This window comes from Polistes dominula, unplaced genomic scaffold (genome assembly GCF_049000335.1).
Source record: "Polistes dominula isolate Pdom_NZ unplaced genomic scaffold, Pdom_raw_medaka contig_23, whole genome shotgun sequence".
NCBI lineage: Eukaryota > Metazoa > Arthropoda > Insecta > Hymenoptera > Vespidae > Polistes > Polistes dominula.
In genome coordinates this window covers 1,905,136-1,925,617 of record NW_028300963.1, presented here as the reverse complement: position 1 = coordinate 1,925,617, position 20,482 = coordinate 1,905,136, and the positions used below count along the sequence as shown (strand labels likewise).

Genomic DNA, 20,482 nt, shown 5'->3' with positions numbered 1-20,482 from the left:
GAATGAGAAATGCATACATGTATAATCTGTTTTTCTCTGTTAAAAAAAAAAAAAAAAAAAAAAAAGAAATAGAAAAAAAATATTAGAAACACGTGTCGTCACGTTTGTTTGTCCGATGAATAGAAAAATGAAATATTATCATTGATTTTATATATTTAAAAATATATTTTTTTATACACAATTCAAGCTTTCTTTATTACAATTTTTTTTTTTTCGAAAGTATATATTTGAACTTTTTATAATTGAATGACAATGTATATTTTCTTTTGGAAGAAAGGTAAATTTTTAATTAACAATTTAAAATATATATATATATATATATATATATATGAGTGTATAATTTTGCATTGAGTTCTTTCGAAGAAGAAATTTAGAAATTAAGACTAATAAATATAAATTTAATAAATTTTAATTTTAATAAATTAAAATTATAGAAATTTAGAAATTTAGAAATTAAATTTAATAAATTTTAATTTTAATAAATATAAATTTAATAAATTTTAATTTTAATTGATTAAAATTTTAGAAATTTAAAAATTTGGAAATTTAAAATTTATGAGTTCAAAAATTTAGAAATTAAAATTTTAGGAATTTAAAAATTTAGAAATTAAAATTCTAGAAATTACAAAATTTAGAAATTAAATTTACTAACAGAATATTCTTATCAAACACATTAAAAATTCTTGTATTAAACATTTAAACAAATTTTTTTTTTAATATTTAACACACATTAAACATTTAAAACACATTGAACATTTAAACAAAAATTTTCCTCGAGTTCAAAGGATTCCAAATAAAAAATACAAAAAGAAAATTAATTTAAAAAAAAAAAAAAATTAAATAGATAAACGAGTTATGTGAACGAACGTTTTATTAATTCTATTCACCTGATATATATATATATATATATATACACACACATACATATATGTTTTTTTGTCGCAATCCTGAAACTCTCCAAGGCAGGTTTGTCTTTTCCATTCCTGGTCAGTGTTTATATCTCGCCGGCAGCCAGCGGCTGGTTGCGTTAGGTTCCTCGACCTTGCTGGTCGTGCAGGTTTCAACTTGCAAGCACCTCCAGACATCGGCCATATATACCGGGTGTGTCCAACACGAGAAATGCAAATGCAAATACGAAACAAACACGTGGTGGTGGTGGTGGTGTGGTGTCCCCTTTTTAGTCTCTTAACAATTTTTTATATTACTTTTTTATAATTGGTTCATAAATCTTTACAAATTTTCATAATAATTTTGTTTAATTGATATGACAAGTTGTAAGCAGTGATGGACAATATTTTGATTAATTTGTTGTTAATTCATTATCTTTTGAAATAAATGCATTTTATGAACTAAATTAATGGACCAAATTAATGTCTACACCTAATACATACATATTTATTTATTTAATAAATAAATCGTATTAGGATAAAAATAAATCAATTTGATTCTCTTATGTGACAAGACCTTTAAACGAAGCCTCTGAAACCACTCGTGTTGTTTTCGAAGGAACGAAACAACTCCACCCACGCGTTTCACCGATCTTCTTGTAGCATCGATGATAACAAGGGATCCTAAAGAATTTAATATATATATATTTATTTTTTTTTAATAAATATTCATTTGTTAATATCATAAGAATACAATTTTACAAAGTATAATTGTTAAGTTGAATTATTGTGTCATATTAATGTCATAAGAATACAATTTTGTAAAGTTCAATTTGTTAGGTCGAATTACTTTCGATAATACTTATAAATTTGAATTTTAGATTGTTAATAAAAATCAAAGTAAAGGATTAATATTTAATCGTAAGTTAAAATAGTTATTGGGTATGTTTGAAGCTTTTAAAGAACCATCACCACCCGCTTGGACTTTGCACGAGGCATAACCTCCTGCATCGAACCATTACATATCACTATTTCCGACATACATATGTATATATAAATATATATATATATGTATTTGTGTACTTATATTGGATCTTCGACTTCCAAGAAATACATTTATTGTGTCGAGAAACAGCTGCTTTCCTTTTTGATTTGAAAATCTTTAGCAAGGATACACCCTACTACTTCAGAGTTATTGCAATTTCCTTCAAAGATTCAAACATTCAAACATTATATGATATTCAATTAGTTGTTTTTCAAGTCCACAAAATAAAATATACATAATATATGCAATATATACAAATATATACAAACTTTGTTATAAATATGTATAAACTTTGTTGTTGAAAGTTAATCCAACTTTCCTATGATACAAATTTTGTATTGTGTGCCATTTTCCTTTAGAAATTTTATTTTTCATTTTTTTTTTTTAATAATACTTCTCATCCATTATTACAATAGTACTTTTATATATATTTTTTTGAACAACCAATTATAAATTTATGTGATATATTGTTAACGACACCATCATAAAAAATTTCGTTTAACAATTAAAGTGAAAGTTCCGTTAGTTAGATGATTTACTGTTATACGAAAACCTTAAAAGGAAATCCACATCAATAATGACATAACCCATAATGCAAACGTATCTTCCCTTCCTCCCACCTCCACCCCCCCCCCCCCAAGTTTATAAAGTTTATTTATTTTTATATTGGATTAATTAAGCACAAGTGAAATCATTTGATTTCATTTCATTTCTCATCATTGCATTGTACATGTCTCTTGAAATTTATTTAATATAAATAAGGTACGAGTTAATTATTTTTACATAATATTATTTAATATCATTTTTATTTTTTATTTTTTTATTTTTTTTTCAAAGATTCTTCTTCTCTTCTTTTTCTTTCTTTTTCTTTTTGTACAAGTCCTTCTATTTTTATTTTCATTTTTTTTTTTGGTTTTATTTTCGTTTCATTTTATGTTCGTTTGATTTTATGTTTTCTTTCTCTCTTTCTCCATTTTTTTTTTAAGTTTTATGCAATTAAACTTGACGAATAAGGTAAAGTGAACAGCGGGACCGCAAAATAGATTTACGCAAATCTAACGGATCTCATGCGAATGACTGTTATGTGCTCTATTGGGCACGCTTTACAGCGAGATCATTATGTATTACTATATTATACACTTATGTTAATTTTTATAAATGTAAAAATAATTTCTATCAAATATAATAACAGGTCACACGAATTTTGTATTTATTCTTCTCTTATTTTTCTTTTACAGAATTTCCACGACTTGGAAGCTGAAAAGGCAATAATGGGATCCATCGTTTATTGCATACATCACAAAGATGGTTGCAAATGGTCAGATGAATTAAGAAAATTAAAGGTATTTGTCGTATGAATTTCTTGTTTTGATTTTTTTTTTTATATAAAAAAATTCAATAAGAAAAACATTAACAAAAGATATAATAAAGTTAATATAAATATATTAAAATTTACAGGCTCATTTGAATACCTGCAAACACGATGCAGTTCCTTGCAGTAATAAATGTGGTGCAATGATACCCCGAGTATTAATGGAGGACCATTTGAAATATACTTGCGCCCAACGGAGGGCTCGTTGCGATTTTTGTGCCAAAGAATTTACCGGCCTCACCCTTGAGGTATATAAATATAACATAATTGAACAAACACAATTGACTATAAAAATAATTCTTGATTGTATATTTGTTAATGATGATAATTATTGTCTCTGTGTTAATTACATTTGGTCATTGTATCATTTTTTTTTTGTAGAAACACACAGGTACCTGCGGATACGAGCCGTTGTACTGTGAGAACAAATGTGGAATGAAAGTTCAAAGAAGACACTTAGGCCAACACAAATTGGGTGAATGCGCCAAGCGACTGGTCGCTTGTCGTTATTGCAACAAGGAATTTGTTTTTGACACGCTCGGTGCTCACCACGCAAAATGTGGACGTTTTCCAGTAGCGTGTCCTCATCGTTGCGAGACCGCAGTTTTACCAAGAGAAGATCTCGAAGTTCATCTTAAAGATCATTGCACGACACATTTGTTGTCGTGCACGTTTAAAGATGCTGGTTGTCGTTTTAAGGTACATTTTCTTCTTGTTGTTGTCTTTTTGCAATAATATTAATGGTTTATTTCAACACTTTGATGCATGACAATTAAATATTGTAATATCTTGTATTATGATGCTCAGTTTTTTATTGTTTGCTATAGGGTAACAGATTTTCTTTGGACAAACATTTAGAGGAGTCAGCAAAAATGCATCTCAGTTTAATGTGCAGTGTGGTGACGAAGCAACAGCATCAAATAACAAGTTTAAAATCTGCAATAAGTAAACTTTCGTTAAATTATACTGGAACTCTTATATGGAAAATCACTGATTATACTGCAAAAATGTCCGAGGCAAGGGCCAAGGAAGGAATGGAACTTATCAGTCCACCCTTTTACACTAGTCAATACGGATACAAGCTGCAGGTTATTATTTATTATTATACTTTTATTATATATTAACAATTTAATGGCCGCACGTCTACGCAGTCGCCAGAGGAGCCGGTAATATTTTTGAAAAATTAATTTCAAAAAACTTTATTAAATTCACACACACAAAAAAAAACAATAACAACAATTTAACAATAAATTTAATTTTATATAATTTTAAATCTATAAAAAGTTAGAAATAAATAACGGTTCTTCCGGCTATCACATAAATGTTCTGTGAGCGGCCATTAAAGTGTTAATATTGTATTTTATTCGTATAAAATAAATAAACAATTATTTCTGTCGTAGTTTTAATAATTATTTTAACAAGAAAACATTATAATAATTATATTATTAATTTATAATTATTAATTATAATTATTAACGCTAACGTATAGAAAATTTATAAATTAAAGAGAATCGATTTTATTTCGAATTATTATTATATTATTTATTTATTTATTACAGGCTTCAGTTTTTCTAAATGGAAATGGAACCGGTGAAGGAAGCCATATTTCTATATACATCAAAATTCTACCTGGTGAATACGATGCTCTGTTAAGATGGCCATTTTCTCACAGCGTGTCTTTCACTATGTTCGATCAAACGGTGGTAGCAGAGAAAGCTTGCAATATAGTTGAAAGTTTTATACCTGATCCAACTTGGAAAAATTTTCAAAGGCCCAGTCGTGAACCAGATTCTCTTGGTTTTGGATTTCCACGATTTGTTTCACATGAAATGGTTAAAAAACGACATTTTGTAAAGGACGATACAATGTTCATTCGGGTTAAAGTAGATCCTAGTAAAATTGTCGCTGTTTAAGGAACATTTAAAAAAAAAACAACAACAATTTGAGAAGATAGGATCAAAGAAAACAAGATCTTTAATTAGGATGAAATCGTTTTCTTTTTAATAATACATAAATATGCTCGAATATCGCATATGTGTGTGGTTTACAAGAGAGGAAAAAAGAAAATGTTAAATATCGTTATACTCCTTCGTTGATAAATAATTCAATATTTTAAGAAAATGGAGCGATATTCGTACGAGAGAGATTTGACGATACGTTCAATCCTAATATTTTGTGATAATGGTACTTCAGATAGAAAATTATGGTACTTATGGCAGAGACTGTTTTAAAACAACTTATTGGTTTGTCTTAGAATTATTATACTATAGAATATGGTTGCGATTTTTTTTATATATATATAAATATATTATATAAATCAATATATTCGCATACACACATAAACACGTACGTACTTATAATTAATATTATTATCAGTTATTTCAAATTGAGATAGATTTTTCAATTGAAATCTTTTTTTTTTTTTTTTAATACGCAAACTATATTTATAGTATTAATAACTTATTGATATTACGAAGTGCTTTACTTATGCTGCCCGTATTCTCATTTGATAAATCATACACCACATACCATTTTTTATTTGTATACTCCGTATTTATATCTACATATAATTGACAGAAATGATGATATTTTGTACGATTTGTTATAAGCACAACACAGCTCCAGATATACAACGAATTTTCAATTACAATATGCGTCGCGATTTTGCCACCAAATATTAGTACGTTACAATTTTGATAATACAATTACGATTATATTTAGGAAGAATTATGCTCCTGTTACTTCGTGTTTTATATGTATGTACATATAAAACATTTATCATATGTATATATATATATATACATACATACATGCATATATGTTAAGATATCGTTTGAAATTATTTCTAATATTTAACGAATTTGATATATTTCATATTTGTTTATTAATTAGTAAGCCGATTTAATTAATGAATTAATAAGTTTTCTTATTTGAAAAAGTTTACATTTCGATTATATATAATATATATTACAAGTTGCCTTAAATTTTACAATTTACACATACATATATATATATATATATAAGTATTTATCTTTTTAAGGCGTGAAATCAAAGATGATTAAGGGACTGTATACTATAAGTTTAAAAGAATGTAAATAATGTGAGAAACCGTAGAAGATAAATGATGATAAAGTAAAAAGATTGGAAAGAGGTTTACCACTGTAAATATGCATTTAATTAATAATAGTGATAATGATAACTTGTGATTGAGATGCTAGTGACTGTATGATGTACTGAGATCAAGTAAATTAAGTAATAAAACGATTAAGTAACATTCATATGTGGACATAAAAAAAAAAATATATATATATATATATATATATATATATATATATATATATATATATAGTTATATATATATACAAATTTTATTATTAATAATCCTTTTTATCCTTGTCATGAAAAATGAGTAGAGTATTATTTTTTATTGAGAAGTAGTAGTATTTCCTGCATTGCTATTATTCTAAAATCAAATCAAATCAAATCAAATCAAATAATCAATGAGATTATTTTTACTTATCATTATTGATTATATGTGTTATCATTTTGAATTAGAAAATATTTACTTACGGATTGAATTCTTAATATCTGATCTAAAGTATGTGGTAATAATGGACGTATACTATTGATTTCCATCATGGTAAGATGATCAAGTCTTGCGTGTGTCGTATCACTTTTTATGAATGAATCTACAGATGTACGTAATTTAGACATTCTTAAATCCCATATATCCTAGACAAAAATATATATATTTAATTATAATAATGGTAGACGCGAATGGTAAAAGAAATGATTAATTATAGATTTATTTTTATGTACTTTAATAGCCGTTCTTATTTTTTCTGATCCGTGTATATCGTCACTTGCTACGCTAAGTAAAAGTTGAGCTTCGTCCATGTAATGACTGCTTGGCATTGGTGTGAACAATCTAACAATAATTAAAAATAATAATCATATTTTACAAAATAATATTTTACATTCATTGCACATCCCGAAAAGAAAAAAAAACAAAAACAAAAAACAAATGATGACAGTAAAGTTTACTTGGAAAGTTTTTCCGTTTCTGCAACCTCCTCTAAATTTTCGGTTTCCATCCATTCTGGATTAACTATACGACATCTTTGTTGTTGTTTTAAATTTACTGCCAGCCAAATTGGAACTTTTAAAGGTAAACCAGCACGAAATGGTCCTATACTACCGGCTATCAAATGTATTGCACCGAAACTAAAATTTGGCACTATCGTGACAAGTTTTTTTTCAGCAAGAAATACAACTTCGCTTGGATCCATATTGGTGTTTGTTGTTTTATCAATGCATTACTTATTCAATAATGTAAAAAAAAAAAGAAAACGATTTCATTTGTTTTTATTAAAAATAACGCGTGATCGCGATGCAACACGTGCAACAGGTTAGCACTCAACGCGTCAACTAAAAAAAAGCGCGGGATTTTATTAGAATCGTTATATTTTCAATTATTTTGATTCGTCCAATTTAGTTCGTAAATTTTCCGCCAGATTGATCGATGTCGCAGCGGTTAAATTCAAATAATAAAAATGGAATCTTTAATTTAAAATGTATATTCGAATATACTATATGAATCTTTCTAAATTCATTTAAATTACATTTATTTAATACAACACAATGGTGTAATAATATTCGTTTTACATAACGGGTAGGTTATGTGTCGAATATTTATATTATAAATTTAATTCGATATTTTTTTACTTGCTAAAATACATTTATGTATCCTTAAATTAAACACAACAATTATTCAAGTATCTATACAATAATTATATTTACGTATTAGATTGTAAAACATAGGAATCATTACATTTTTACATGCACCTTTTTGCGAGATAGATAATTCGGGACATTTCAATGAGATCTTTAGTTTCGTCATGGATATGTTTTCAGTAACTTATCATAAGTAATTTATCGATATTCACATAATAGCATTTTATCTACTTAAACACACATACACACGTGACTCATATAAGATGAAAATCGTTTAATGAATCGTATGAGTAGATATCGATCTTCGTTTGCTTGTGAAATCTAAAATTAGAAAGAAGAAGAAGAAGAAAAAAAAACCTAATCTCCATATGGTCAGTCGATATAACCTTTGTACAAACAGTCTTAACGATTTTTTAATTATACTCACCACAAACGAAACTATAAATATTTATTTAAATATATTAATATATATATATATATTAAAATAAATATTGTACACACGATGAAGACATTTTTCTGTCATACATAAGTATAGTATCAACATCGAACATTCAAATTTCGCGCTTTCCAATTCGACATTAATCGTCGACCAATCAGATCGAAATCAATTTTCAAATTGCCTATACATGCATGCAATACATTATCGTACATATCGTTGAAACCATAAATTATTCTTTGAATAAGGATTATCCTCTTTCGTCCTGCCTCTCGTAGGAATCCTCTTCGCATTTATTTCGATTCGACACAGTTCGATTAACATCCGCTTCAATTATGAAAATCGAGGTGGGTGGGTGTTCTTCGGAATGATCGGAACGATCTACTTCCGCAGATGTTGGAACAACGTTCATGAGTTCTTTTTTATAAATTTGTAATTCCATCGGTAGAGAATCGATTGACGGTGTATCACCACCACCACCAACACCACCACCACCACCAACAGATTCGGAATGTTCTGAATAATTTTTTTCATTTGCAGATGAAAGACTAGACTCGTCGTTCAATGGATATTCGGTGCCGATGATACGTCGTTTTGTTTCACTCGGTGATGAAGAATTCGATGGTATCTCGTCTCGTTGTTTTTTGTCACGAATGGAAGATGCTCGACTCAACGAAGACATTTCTTTAGCTTGGAAATCCGTAACCTGAACAACAAACAACAACAACAACACCAACAACGGGTTTTATCAATTTATGAAAACAATTCTGAATTACCTGTCTCAAAAGACTGGACCTTTGTCTCCCAATTGGTAAAGTACCAGCGAAAGATTGTCTCTGATATTGTCTTTGCGAGCCAGCAAAAGAGCCTCCTCTTTCATGCATAACGTTAGGGACGCTAGATTTAACTTCCCCATTAGAAAATAACAATCGCCAATAATTCTTCAATGCCTCGCGAAAATCTTTAAGGTGGTAGGCATAAAGAAGAGGATTTCCGACTGAATTCAAATGAGATAAAATTATACATAGGTTCATGAAGAATTCGTTCACTTGGCATTGAGGACAAAAAGCCATAACGCAGTTAATCGTGTAAAGTGGAAACCAACAGATGATGAAGAATATTACTATGTGGGATAGATTTTGAGTGGCCTTGACATCCCTCTTGAAACGTTGCATAGTTCCGGTTGTATGATGATTACTTCCAGCACCAGCACCAATACCAGCACCACCAGCACCACCAGCACCACCAGCACCAGTTCCAGCTCTAATCGAAGAAGTGGTACAACCAGCTAGACCAGAAATGCTACCACCTCCGGTACGACGTCCAGGATTCATCGTGACTATTTGCTGCAACTGAAAGCATCCTGTCGATCGTGTTTTCCCATCGAGCAAACGTGACCGAGACTTTGTTGGATCTTTGGAAGTTCGTCGTTGCATCTTAACCCCCGAATCCAAAAAGGGACTTTTATCCTGAATTTAAATAATGTTATTTAATTCAAAGATTACATTTTTTACGATAGGTGTTAAATGATGAAAGATCTATTGACTGAGATAGAAAGATAGATAGAGATTGTTTTTGAATGATCCAAAAAATGTATGCATGCATGCATGTAAGTATGCATGTAAGTATGCATGTATGAATTTAAGTATCTATGTTAGAAATGAAGTAAGAGATTATTATGTAGTATCTCACATTTGTACACACCAATTAATTTTGTTTTATTTTTTTGCATTTGAGGGTTAAGTGCTGATGTTAGTTAAAAAAAAAAAAAAGTAAAAAGTATCAACGTCTAAGTTTAAGATTAGTATGAAAATCTATTTCAATATTAGAGATGTAATCTAATGCATTGCAATCGATAAAGGAATACTCGACAAAGAAAACATTTTTATGTTAGTTTAAAGGGATAGTTATCGAGTAAAAAATGGTCGGTCTCGATGATTCCATATCATTTCATTTTCATTAGAAACTGACCTGTTTTATTACAACCCTATAAATAAGGGCATAAAATGCGACGATTAATAAAGCTGGAAATATGATGGTGGCGAAATATAGGAAGACCAGATAATCGTAGTCCATCACCTGAGTGAAAATACACTTTTCGTCAGATTTCTTTCCAGCATTCCATCCTAAAAGTGGTAAAAATCCAACCAACGTGCCGGTGATCCAACATACACAGATTATACCTATAAAATTAATTATTCATACATACAAATATTCAATGTTTACTTAACTCTTTGCGACATAGAATTTCAGATAATAAAATAGCCCTGTTATGTTGCACGTTTTAAATTAAACAAAATTGGTATATACTTTTTATTAATAAAGGTATTACATATAATGTCAAAACATTAATAACCAAAAACAAATTAATAACCAATTGCTTAGGGTAAATAAGACGAAATATAAACTCATGAGTATGTGTGTAACTATTGCAATAATATTTCGAGGTGGGACTAAAAACGTCCCACCATGCATTACGGTGTACTAAAAAGGTGATAAACTTTTAATCAAATCGTGCCCCAAAGAGTTAAACCTCATATCAAATCTTTTAATTCGATACTTATAATTATTATATATATATATATATATATATATATATATATGTTTGTTCATTTTCCTTCTTACTATTTTTGTTATTTTAAAGAAAAAAAAAATGTGCTCCAATTCTTTTTTTTTTGTTTGACAAATAACAGAAATATGATTTTGTTATTATACGCGTATTTGCGAAAAGAGCATCATCGATTCCGTGCCAGAAAAGCAAAACAAACATTTCATCTTTCTCTCTTTCCTGTTTTATACATACTACATACATGACACCACCCCTTCCTCCCTACCATATATATATATATATATATATATATACAAATACAAACACACACATACTTGTACAAAAAGTGTTGTTATCGTTCAAACGAGTTCGTAATTAAAATCAGCCGTAACCGTATAGAGGTGAAACGCTTCAATTAATTGCTGTTACGTAGTTAGAGAAAGAGGGAAAAAGACACAAGAAAACAAAAATAAATAGAGTTGGGGGGGGGGGGGCGGGCGGGGAGTAGAAAGGAAGGAAAAAGACAGACACAGAGTGAAAGATGATTTAATTGATTTTCTTTCAGCACATTTTGTGTTTATCTACGAGATAAACTGCATAATATTTGAGTACGAATGTGTATGATGGTGAAGCGGGAAATGGAAAGGGAAGAAATGTGAAAAGGGGGAAAAAAAGAAAAGAAAAGAAAAGAAGAAGAAGAAAAAAAAATGAAATTAATACTTTTTCAAACTAATCAAAAGGATCAATCGTGAAAGTAACTCTTGAAACGTAGATAAATCAAAAGCACAGGAGGAACTCATCGATTTGAAGAAAAAAAAAAAGAAAAAAAAAAAAAGGTTAAAATTACTCTCCATTGGGAAATCGAATGGATGAAAAAAGGGCGGAGGAAGAGGGGAGGGGGAGGAAAATGGTTGTTCATACTTTTAGTTAACTCTTTCTTCTCTCTTTCTCATTTTTCTTTTCTTTTCTGTTTTCGTTCTTTTTTTTCTCTCAAATCGATTTTCTAAAACGAAGTAGTAAGAAAAGTGTAGATCGTAAAATGTTTCTCTCTCTGTCTCTCTCTCTCTCTCTCTCTCTTGATTAAAATGATATCAATCCTCTTAATTAATTTGCCTCTTTATACACGTGTTATAATAATTATCTCTAGTTCAATGATATTCAATTTAATATCGTTAATCGATTGTTAACTGTGTTATACATTTTAATGTGTTATCGTATTAATTATTTATATAATATTTAATTATATATAATTATAAAATTATAATATATTTATATTATTATTATATATAATATAATATATAATATAAATTATATATTGCAATACAATTTAAATATATTTAAATTATACATAATTTAATTATATTATATATTTATTTCTATTCATTTGATTCGTGCAATATTATAACAATTAAATGTTATTTAATTAACTATAAATTGAATCCATGTTTAAAAAATATTTTCTTGATGGTTTCATTTTGGTAATAAAATGTTGATGCACAGTTTTTTAAAAAATGTAATCATAGTTTATTAATTAAATTTGTATCAAAAACTACTGTGTTTTTTTTATATTAAACTCAAATATTAATACTCGTTTATTTAATACAATAATTTAAAAATATTTAAATTGTTACTAATTTAATAATTACTTATAACACTTTTTTTATTTAATATTTGTAATACTTGTTTCTTTTACCGTTATAAAAGAATTGATTAACATGATTGATAATAAGGACAATGTTCTTAAATCAAAATTCAATCAAAGGAAGTTGATATCACTGTACGTGTTTTAACAGTGTGCGAGTAACATTAGAATTCTGCTCGTGTTATGAAGAGGGGGGGGGGAAAGGGGGTTCGAGTTGTATGTGACGAAGCAACAATTAGGCTTTCTGCACCTGAGAATATACGTCACTGATGTTCACATTATTTTCAGTTAGTAGTATTAGAATGTGTAACTTCTAAAAATATCCTATTCTATATTGAAAATGTTCATTCTCATGGGAATCTCTCTTGGAAAAAAAAAAATAAGATTGATCGTAGTACTATTTTGTTAATTAATTAATAGAAAAATAAAGAAATAGCAAATGGAACAAAAAGGAAACAAAATATATACGAATGAAGGACTAATGTTAAATAAAAAAAATAAAAAAACATGTGTGCTTGTCATACAAGTTAGAAGTAAAACCTTTAAATAAACACATTTCGAGGATAATTTATTATATAATATTATTATAACATTATTTGTACTTTTAATTTGTAATTATTAATTTAATTATTAATTTAATTATAAAAATGCGCGCCTGTTCGTATGCAACCCTCCAGACTTACTTTGAAAATGTTGCTTGCGAGCACCATCTACTGGGACGGAATTTTTTTGCAGATAAAACTGTTTATACACGTATGAATGACGGGTTGCCTATCTTTCGGGCAGAAAAAAAATTCCGTCCCGACAGATGGCGCAACATTTTCAAAGTGTGTCTGGAGGGTTGCATACATACAGGCGCACATTTTTATATAATAATTACAAAGAAAGTAAATAATAAAACACTTTACACACTACATTACGGTTTCGTTTTAACACTACATCATCGCGTTTCATTTTTTTTTTTTTTTTTATTAAATCACATCCATTCTAAAGAAGTTTTCACTTCAATAATTTCAAATAATAATTTTGTTTTACCATCAATATACGACAAGTTGAAATTTCATTTTGGAATTAAACTTCTTTCAAAGTTAGAATACTTTTTAATGTGTTTCAAATAAGTAACAGATGTTATTGGAAACTATATTCTGTATCTATATACATATATATATATATATATATATATATATATATATATGTGTGTGTATGTGTGTGACTGTATAAAATAAAATCGTTACAGTTGTTTAGCAATGTGAAATTATTGCGAATTTATTAAACTCAAAATGTTTCTGTTTTAATTAAAATATTAAATAAATGATGACAATCGTGATTAGAATTTTTGACGAAAAATAAAACAATAGTATTTTGTTTTTTTTTTTATAAGGAAGTATTATAGAATTTTGGAAAATCTTATTTGATACAACCTGTAGCATATATACAACAAGTTAGAGGAACATTCAGTCACCCATACTCGTACACACGCACGAGGTGGTACTTTTGAAACTTGTATAATTGCTTGTGTCGTTTCAATATCGTTTCGTACTCCTCTTCGATCGAATGAACTTGGTACGTGAGAGAGAAAGAGAGAGAGAGAGAGAGAGAGAGATACGCCGATCATGCAAAATTCCTTTCCAAGAAGCAAAACAGTTGGCTTAATTAGATTGAATTAAACTAGTGCAATTAGGTCGGTGCAATTAATCAATTTTCTTTTGAAACGTTGTAGACTTCTTCAATTCGAAGAAATACAATTTTTTCTATTCTACGTCTGACTAATTGCCGATCTTTTCTACTTAACGCGTTTAAATCTTCTTTTTATCTTCATTTTTACTTTTTCTACTACTTGCAAACAGATATATATATATATATATTTGTTATTTTATTTTCTTATTGTTTTGTATTCACAAATATTTGTCTATGATATTATATATTTGTGTTAGTGTTTGTTTTTTATTAAAAAAAAAAAACAAAAAGGATATGTCAGAAAAAAATTTGTTCCTAAGAAAATAAAATAACAAATATAATCTTATGGGTACATATAAGTATACATTGATTCATACCTATGGCAGTTTTCGTTCGTACTGTACGAGAATATCCCATGGGATGAAGAATAGCCCAATAACGATCTACGGATACTGCCACAAGGCAAAAGATACTGATAGTGCAAAGTACGACCAATACCGATACCGTGAAAAGACATGCGTGTAAATTTGTTGGTAAACCTGTGAAAAAGAAACAAAAGTAATATATAATTTATAAAAATATATATATATATATATAAAAAATTTATATAAAATATTATTATATATAAAAATTTCCACTTAAAAATTGTCACAAGTAATTAGTTCGATTAACAATAAATATATATATATATATATATTACATATTATATTATTAATTAATTAGAAAAATTCTCGATTAATTTTAAGTATATATATATATATATATATATAAGTAATCAAAAAAAAAATATATATATATTATTGGTCCTATTTTATTTGAGAAACGATTTCGATTAATACGAACAAAGTTTTAAATGGTACAGCTCGTTTACGATGCGACCTTAGAATTAACGTTTCCTTTTGACCAACCATTACATTAACTTGCACGTTACGTCACATATCGCACGATCCTTTTTTTAAAATACTACAGTAAACCTTTAGTATGTATATATATATATATACTAGCACAATATTATGATATTAATAAAAATAATATTGGATAAAATCGTGACGATATATATATATATATATATATATATATAATGAATTTATTATCAAAATATTATTATCTATGTATTATTACAAACCTATACTGGCCAATATCGCAAAAGGTATGGCAAATAAACCAACTAAAAGATCAGCTGTTGCCAATGATATGATATAATAATTCGTACGTCTTCGTAATTTTTTTCTTTGCCAAATACTATGATGACCAAACCATTTCCAAATACAGCACATATTGCTACGAGTATTTCACAAACGGTGTATGGTAAATTAAGTTGATTGTAATTAGTATTAGTACTGATATTAAAGCTATTGTTGTTGTTGTTGTTGTTGTTGTTGTCAATAATGTAATCGTAATTATTAGATAATTCGGTAACGTTTGATGGAAATTCTTCCATCACGATTTTTATCTTCTTTTATATTTTTTTTTTTTTTTTTTTTTTTTTTATTTTATTTAATTTTTTTTCTTAACAAATTATCTTTCCTTACCCTCGTCTATTTTTTTCTTTTTTTTTTTTCAGAGGGATTTTTTATTCTGTTTTTTTTTTTTTTTTTTCAATTTTCTTTTCACTGTCTTCTTATTTCTGTTTTTTTTTTTTTTTTTCTAGTTTCTACGTTTTGTTCTATGAGATATCTTTTTTTTTCTTTTCTTTTATTTTCACGTTCGTGTTCTTCGTCGTTGTCGCACCTCCCTTTTTCTTTCTTTTTTTTTTTTTTTTTTTTTTAATGGCCTTCGCGTGATACCATTAAAAACCTTTTCTTTATTTCTTTCTTTCTTTCTTTCGTCAATTGACACGCATTTTCTACTGACCAAGAGAGAGAGAGAAAAAATACAAAAAAAAAAAATAAAACTAAATGTTTCTCGTTCGTACACGAGTAAACTTCCTTCCCTTTTGGTGTTTTTTTCCCTTCTTTTTTTTTTTTTAAATTTATAAACGTTTTTTTTTTTCGTAACACGCGATCTCTCAAAGATCGTACGAGATCAACGAATTAGGGGAATATTTTTTATTGATAATCATCATTCCCTTCTAATGATCAAAAATTCGTATTCTATTCTATCGATTAGTATTATTCATTTATTATTTTATTTCATTATTTTGTCTTTATCTTTATCTTTGTCTTTGTCTTTTTCTTTTAATCTTTCTCCAATAATTCGTAATTTGAATTAAATGTTGATAAAATGACATTTCTCATTTTTTCTCTCGTCATTGTTTTAACAATAATTTTAATATGAAACACGGTACATCTAATCAATTCAATGATTAATAAAAACATTTTGTTTGTTTGTTTGTTTTTTTTAATTTATAATATATATTAAATAATTGTCATTACAAAATAATTGTATCTATCAAGTTTGATCACTTTTTTGTTGTTCTTCGTTTCCTTTTCTTTTCGTTTCGATAATAAAAGTAAAATGATCAAAATAGATATTAATTAAATTATATTCATTCACTTTTGGCAAGGATTAACGAAAGATCATCTTTCATGATGATCATCGAATATCGATATTAATCAAGTTGTCGTAAATGGATCGGATCGTTGTCGTCGTCGTCGTCTTCGTCGTCGTCGTCGTATGTTGTAACGTGAGATATTATTAGACGATTATATCTACTTCAGATAGAACTTTCTTCTACTTAAGCACAAATGTAATTTTCAAAGTTTTGAAATGATGACATGATTGAAAGTTTCAATAAATACTTCGTGTAAGTAACGAAGTATCTCGTTTATATCGTCTTACCAATGAATCATTATCGATTATATACGTTTCAATTATTCGTCATTTTAAAAATCATCATTTTCCTTCGTGTCCTTTCATTTCACACATCTTTACATGCATTTACATATATACATATATATATATATATATAGAAAACTTTTGTGAACAATTTCTTTAATTCAAAATCAAAACTCAGTTGTAATATGTTACTTATATATGTGTGTATGTGTATATATATATATATATATAGGATTGTTAATAATAATAATAAATAGTTTATATTTTTAACACGAAACAACACTTTTTGAAAAACAAATGATCGAATCGGTAAAGTAGTCAATTAAAAAAAAATCAACCAATCGTAGTTAACCGCGTGAGCCAGAGCCGGTCAAATGAAAGGGCGCGAAATTTCAATCGATATACTTTTTGCAAAATTATATGAAAATGTCTTGATCACTGTATATTTTCATGATTAAAATGACATTCATTAGATTTAGTCACTTAATAATTATTTCGAACTATGATGAAACGAAAACTATGATAGCGTCCGACTTCTCAACCCTGTTGCTTGTAACTGAGTGGCTCCTCATGACACACAGGGACGTGCTACTGTGAAGGTGGGTGGAAATGGGTAGAGGAATTGAAGATGGTGGTGGTGGTAGTGGTTGGTGGTGGTAGAGGTGGAGGAAAATGGAGGTGATTGAATCGATGTGTTGGTACTATATATACACACACACATACAAATCTATACACTCACAGTAAAGAATAAAAGTCTATGGAAGCTTCCTAGCATTCACAACTTTTACGAACTTCCCATTATCTTCCTAATATAAAGTTTCAATTTTATCTTTAATAAATTACATTTAATACGAACATTTGGATTTTACATTTAAATGAACTAATTATTATATTATATATTTCTTTGTTATATATATGTAAAAAAAAAAAAAAAATTATAAATAAGAATAATTTGAGTTTACGTTTCATACTTCAAGAAATTCTACTGAATTTCACAGAAAGTGTTCATCTTTTGTTAACTTATCGTGAAAGTTAATATAAATCTTTGATAAAAGTTTCATTTCTATAATTTGATTTATATCAAAAAAATGAGAATAAAAAAATCATAGATAGAATGATTCATTTCATTTCATTGTTTTTTTTTTGTTTTTTTTTGCTTATTTGTAATATTATTTGTTTCGTGTTTTTCTTCAAAGATGGTTAAATAGAAAGGGGGAAAGGGTATAATGAAGTGAGACGGAAGGGATGAAAAACTTATCGTAATTAGATATAATAAATAAAAATGTAAGAACATTAAATCAGAATCGGATTGCTGTCAAGGTTGACCGGAAAAATAATTTTAAACATTTATCGTTCTACATTTACTGTAGCAGCTTGGTGGTTTTGTGATATATATTTAAAGTGAGATATCATGTTCTCTCAGGTATTACGAAAGATTAACTTCTGTGACACGCGTTTCAATGATTTTAATAAAAAGTTGAACCAAAAAAAAAAAAAAAAAAAAAAGAAAAAAAGGAAGGATTTGATTTTAATATTTTAGGATTAATTATATTCTTCATATTGATATGTAGAAACTTAGATGATATTTATATTACATATATATATATATATAGTATATTATATAGGTAATATTGAAATATAAATATATATATTAATATTATAATATTATAATATAAAATTAAATATTATATATTACTACATATATAATATTATTTTATTTTAGTTATTATAGTTATATATTTTTATTTTATATTAATATTATAATATTATAATATTAATATAATAATAAATATATTTATTTTTATTAATATATTATAATATATATATATAATATAATATAATATAATAATAAATAAAATAAAATAATATTATTAAATAATATTATATATTACAAACATAAATAATATTATAATATATATAATTATACTATAATATTATATTATATTATAATGTCATATAATATTATGTTATAATATCATTATAATTAATAATAATATATTATATATATATGTATAAGTTTAATTACTTTTAGTAATGGTAACACACATAATTCGAATATTAAAATATCAAAAAGAGGAAGTAATTATATGTAGAAAGTAATATGTGACCAGACGATTGATGATTGATGATTTTGACACAATGACAAAAACGTGTAGGTATGTGTCATCGACTTAAAGTGAGACACATACATACACACACGTATAAACAGGTATGTGTAAGCCTTAACGAACGGTGAACAAGCCCATTGGAGACAATTCAGATGAACTCATTGTCCTTAACTAGTCCACAAGAGAGCGTTTGACATTGCATAAAGACCACGCGTCTAGGCACGTTGAAGAAATTCAATGATTCTTTCCTTTAAACTTCTTTCCTCTTGGTTTATTCTCGATCATCCTTTTACCATAAGAAAGAAGAATAATTAACACAATATATTTGTCTTAATAGTTATGGATTTATAGTTCTATGGATTTAGTGAAAAAAGTGATAGTGATGATAATCATACTTCACATTTATAAAAAGGTTTTTGTGTATAATTACCTGATTGTTTAGTTTATTTTTCCAAGTTATGTGTTTGTATAATTAATTATTATTATTATATAGTTTAGATAGAGTTATATATATTTATAGTATTATAATTATATAGTTATTTAAAAAAAAAGGGACATGTATAAAAGAAGTAAATAACTTTTTATTGGAAACTTTACTTTTTTTTCTTTTTATTATTAATTTCATTGATATTATACGAAAATTATATTTTGCAAAACTAGTCCTACATGTTAATTGCAATAATAATCTGTTATTACAAAATTGTAGTTAGTTAATATTATAATACAGTTGGTAATAGTTAGTTATAGTATAGTTAGTTAATATTAAAATACAGTTAGTAATAGTTAATTATAGTATAGTTCATTAATATTATAATATAGTTAGTTATAGTATAGTTAGTTAATATTATAATATAGTTAGTTAAATATATAGTATATATATATATATTATTTTATATAATATATATATATAATATTTTATATATTATTATTTATATATATTTTATATTATTATTTAATATATAATATTTTATATTATATATTCTATAACAATTAATATATTATTATTAGAATTATTATATATTAGAATTAACTATTATATATTAGAATTATTCTATAACAATTAATATATTATATATTATATATAATATAATATAAGAAATTCGTATTAACACCATGGATAAATCATATAAAATTTGCATACTTTATCAATTAGTTTACTTTACTTTTTTTACTTTATCAATTCTTCTTGTGTTCTTTTTTTCTTTTTTTTGAAGACAACATTATATTGTTGATTCTTGTTCAAATGAAAAAAAGT

General features: G+C 26.8%; 3 protein-coding genes across 4 annotated transcripts in view; 1 reads left to right on the top strand and 2 right to left on the bottom strand.

Moving 5' to 3' along the window:
* Positions 1-6,582, top strand: part of Traf4 (TNF receptor associated factor 4) — a 33,204-nt gene extending 26,622 nt beyond the window's left edge. For both annotated transcript variants that reach the window (XM_015318945.2, XM_015318944.2), the window contains 5 exons: positions 3,171-3,275; positions 3,391-3,552; positions 3,686-4,003; positions 4,132-4,392; positions 4,864-6,582. In XM_015318945.2, coding sequence (XP_015174431.1) covers positions 3,204-3,275; positions 3,391-3,552; positions 3,686-4,003; positions 4,132-4,392; positions 4,864-5,217 — 1,167 coding nt within the window. In that variant the 5' untranslated portion in view covers positions 3,171-3,203 and the 3' untranslated portion in view covers positions 5,218-6,582. The remainder of the gene's footprint in view (positions 1-3,170; positions 3,276-3,390; positions 3,553-3,685; positions 4,004-4,131; positions 4,393-4,863) is intronic.
* Positions 6,583-6,631: 49 nt separating this feature from the next.
* Positions 6,632-7,767, bottom strand: Psf2 (DNA replication complex GINS protein PSF2-like protein). The gene is made up of 4 exons (XM_015318947.2): positions 7,349-7,767; positions 7,124-7,232; positions 6,875-7,036; positions 6,632-6,767 (listed from the first exon to the last, which is right to left on the bottom strand). The coding sequence occupies exons 1-4, from the start codon at positions 7,591-7,593 to the stop codon at positions 6,729-6,731; spliced, it is 555 nt and encodes a 184-aa protein (XP_015174433.1). The 5' UTR covers positions 7,594-7,767; the 3' UTR covers positions 6,632-6,728.
* A 145-nt stretch (positions 7,768-7,912) lies between these two features.
* On the bottom strand, positions 7,913-17,713 carry LOC107065308 (uncharacterized). The gene is given in 6 exon segments (XM_015318889.2): positions 7,913-9,180; positions 9,251-9,943; positions 10,446-10,657; positions 14,719-14,880; positions 15,468-15,569; positions 15,572-17,713. Coding segments are annotated over 6 exon segments (1,836 nt in total). The 5' UTR covers positions 15,783-17,713; the 3' UTR covers positions 7,913-8,724.
* Between the last annotated feature and the right edge of the window lie 2,769 nt (positions 17,714-20,482).

What these genes read in the sequence shown, in the direction of transcription:
- Psf2 (XM_015318947.2), bottom strand. Translation starts at nt 7,593, where the DNA reads ATGGATCCAAGCGAAGTTGTATTTCTTGCTGAAAAAAAACTTGTCACG. An exon ending in GAAACGGAAAAACTTTCCAA is followed by an intron (nt 7,233 to 7,348) that starts GTAAACTTTACT and finishes AATTATTGTTAG; the next exon opens with ATTGTTCACACCAATGCCAA. An exon ending in AGATATTAAGAATTCAATCC is followed by an intron (nt 6,768 to 6,874) that starts GTAAGTAAATAT and finishes ATTTGATTTTAG; the next exon opens with AATAATAGCAATGCAGGAAA.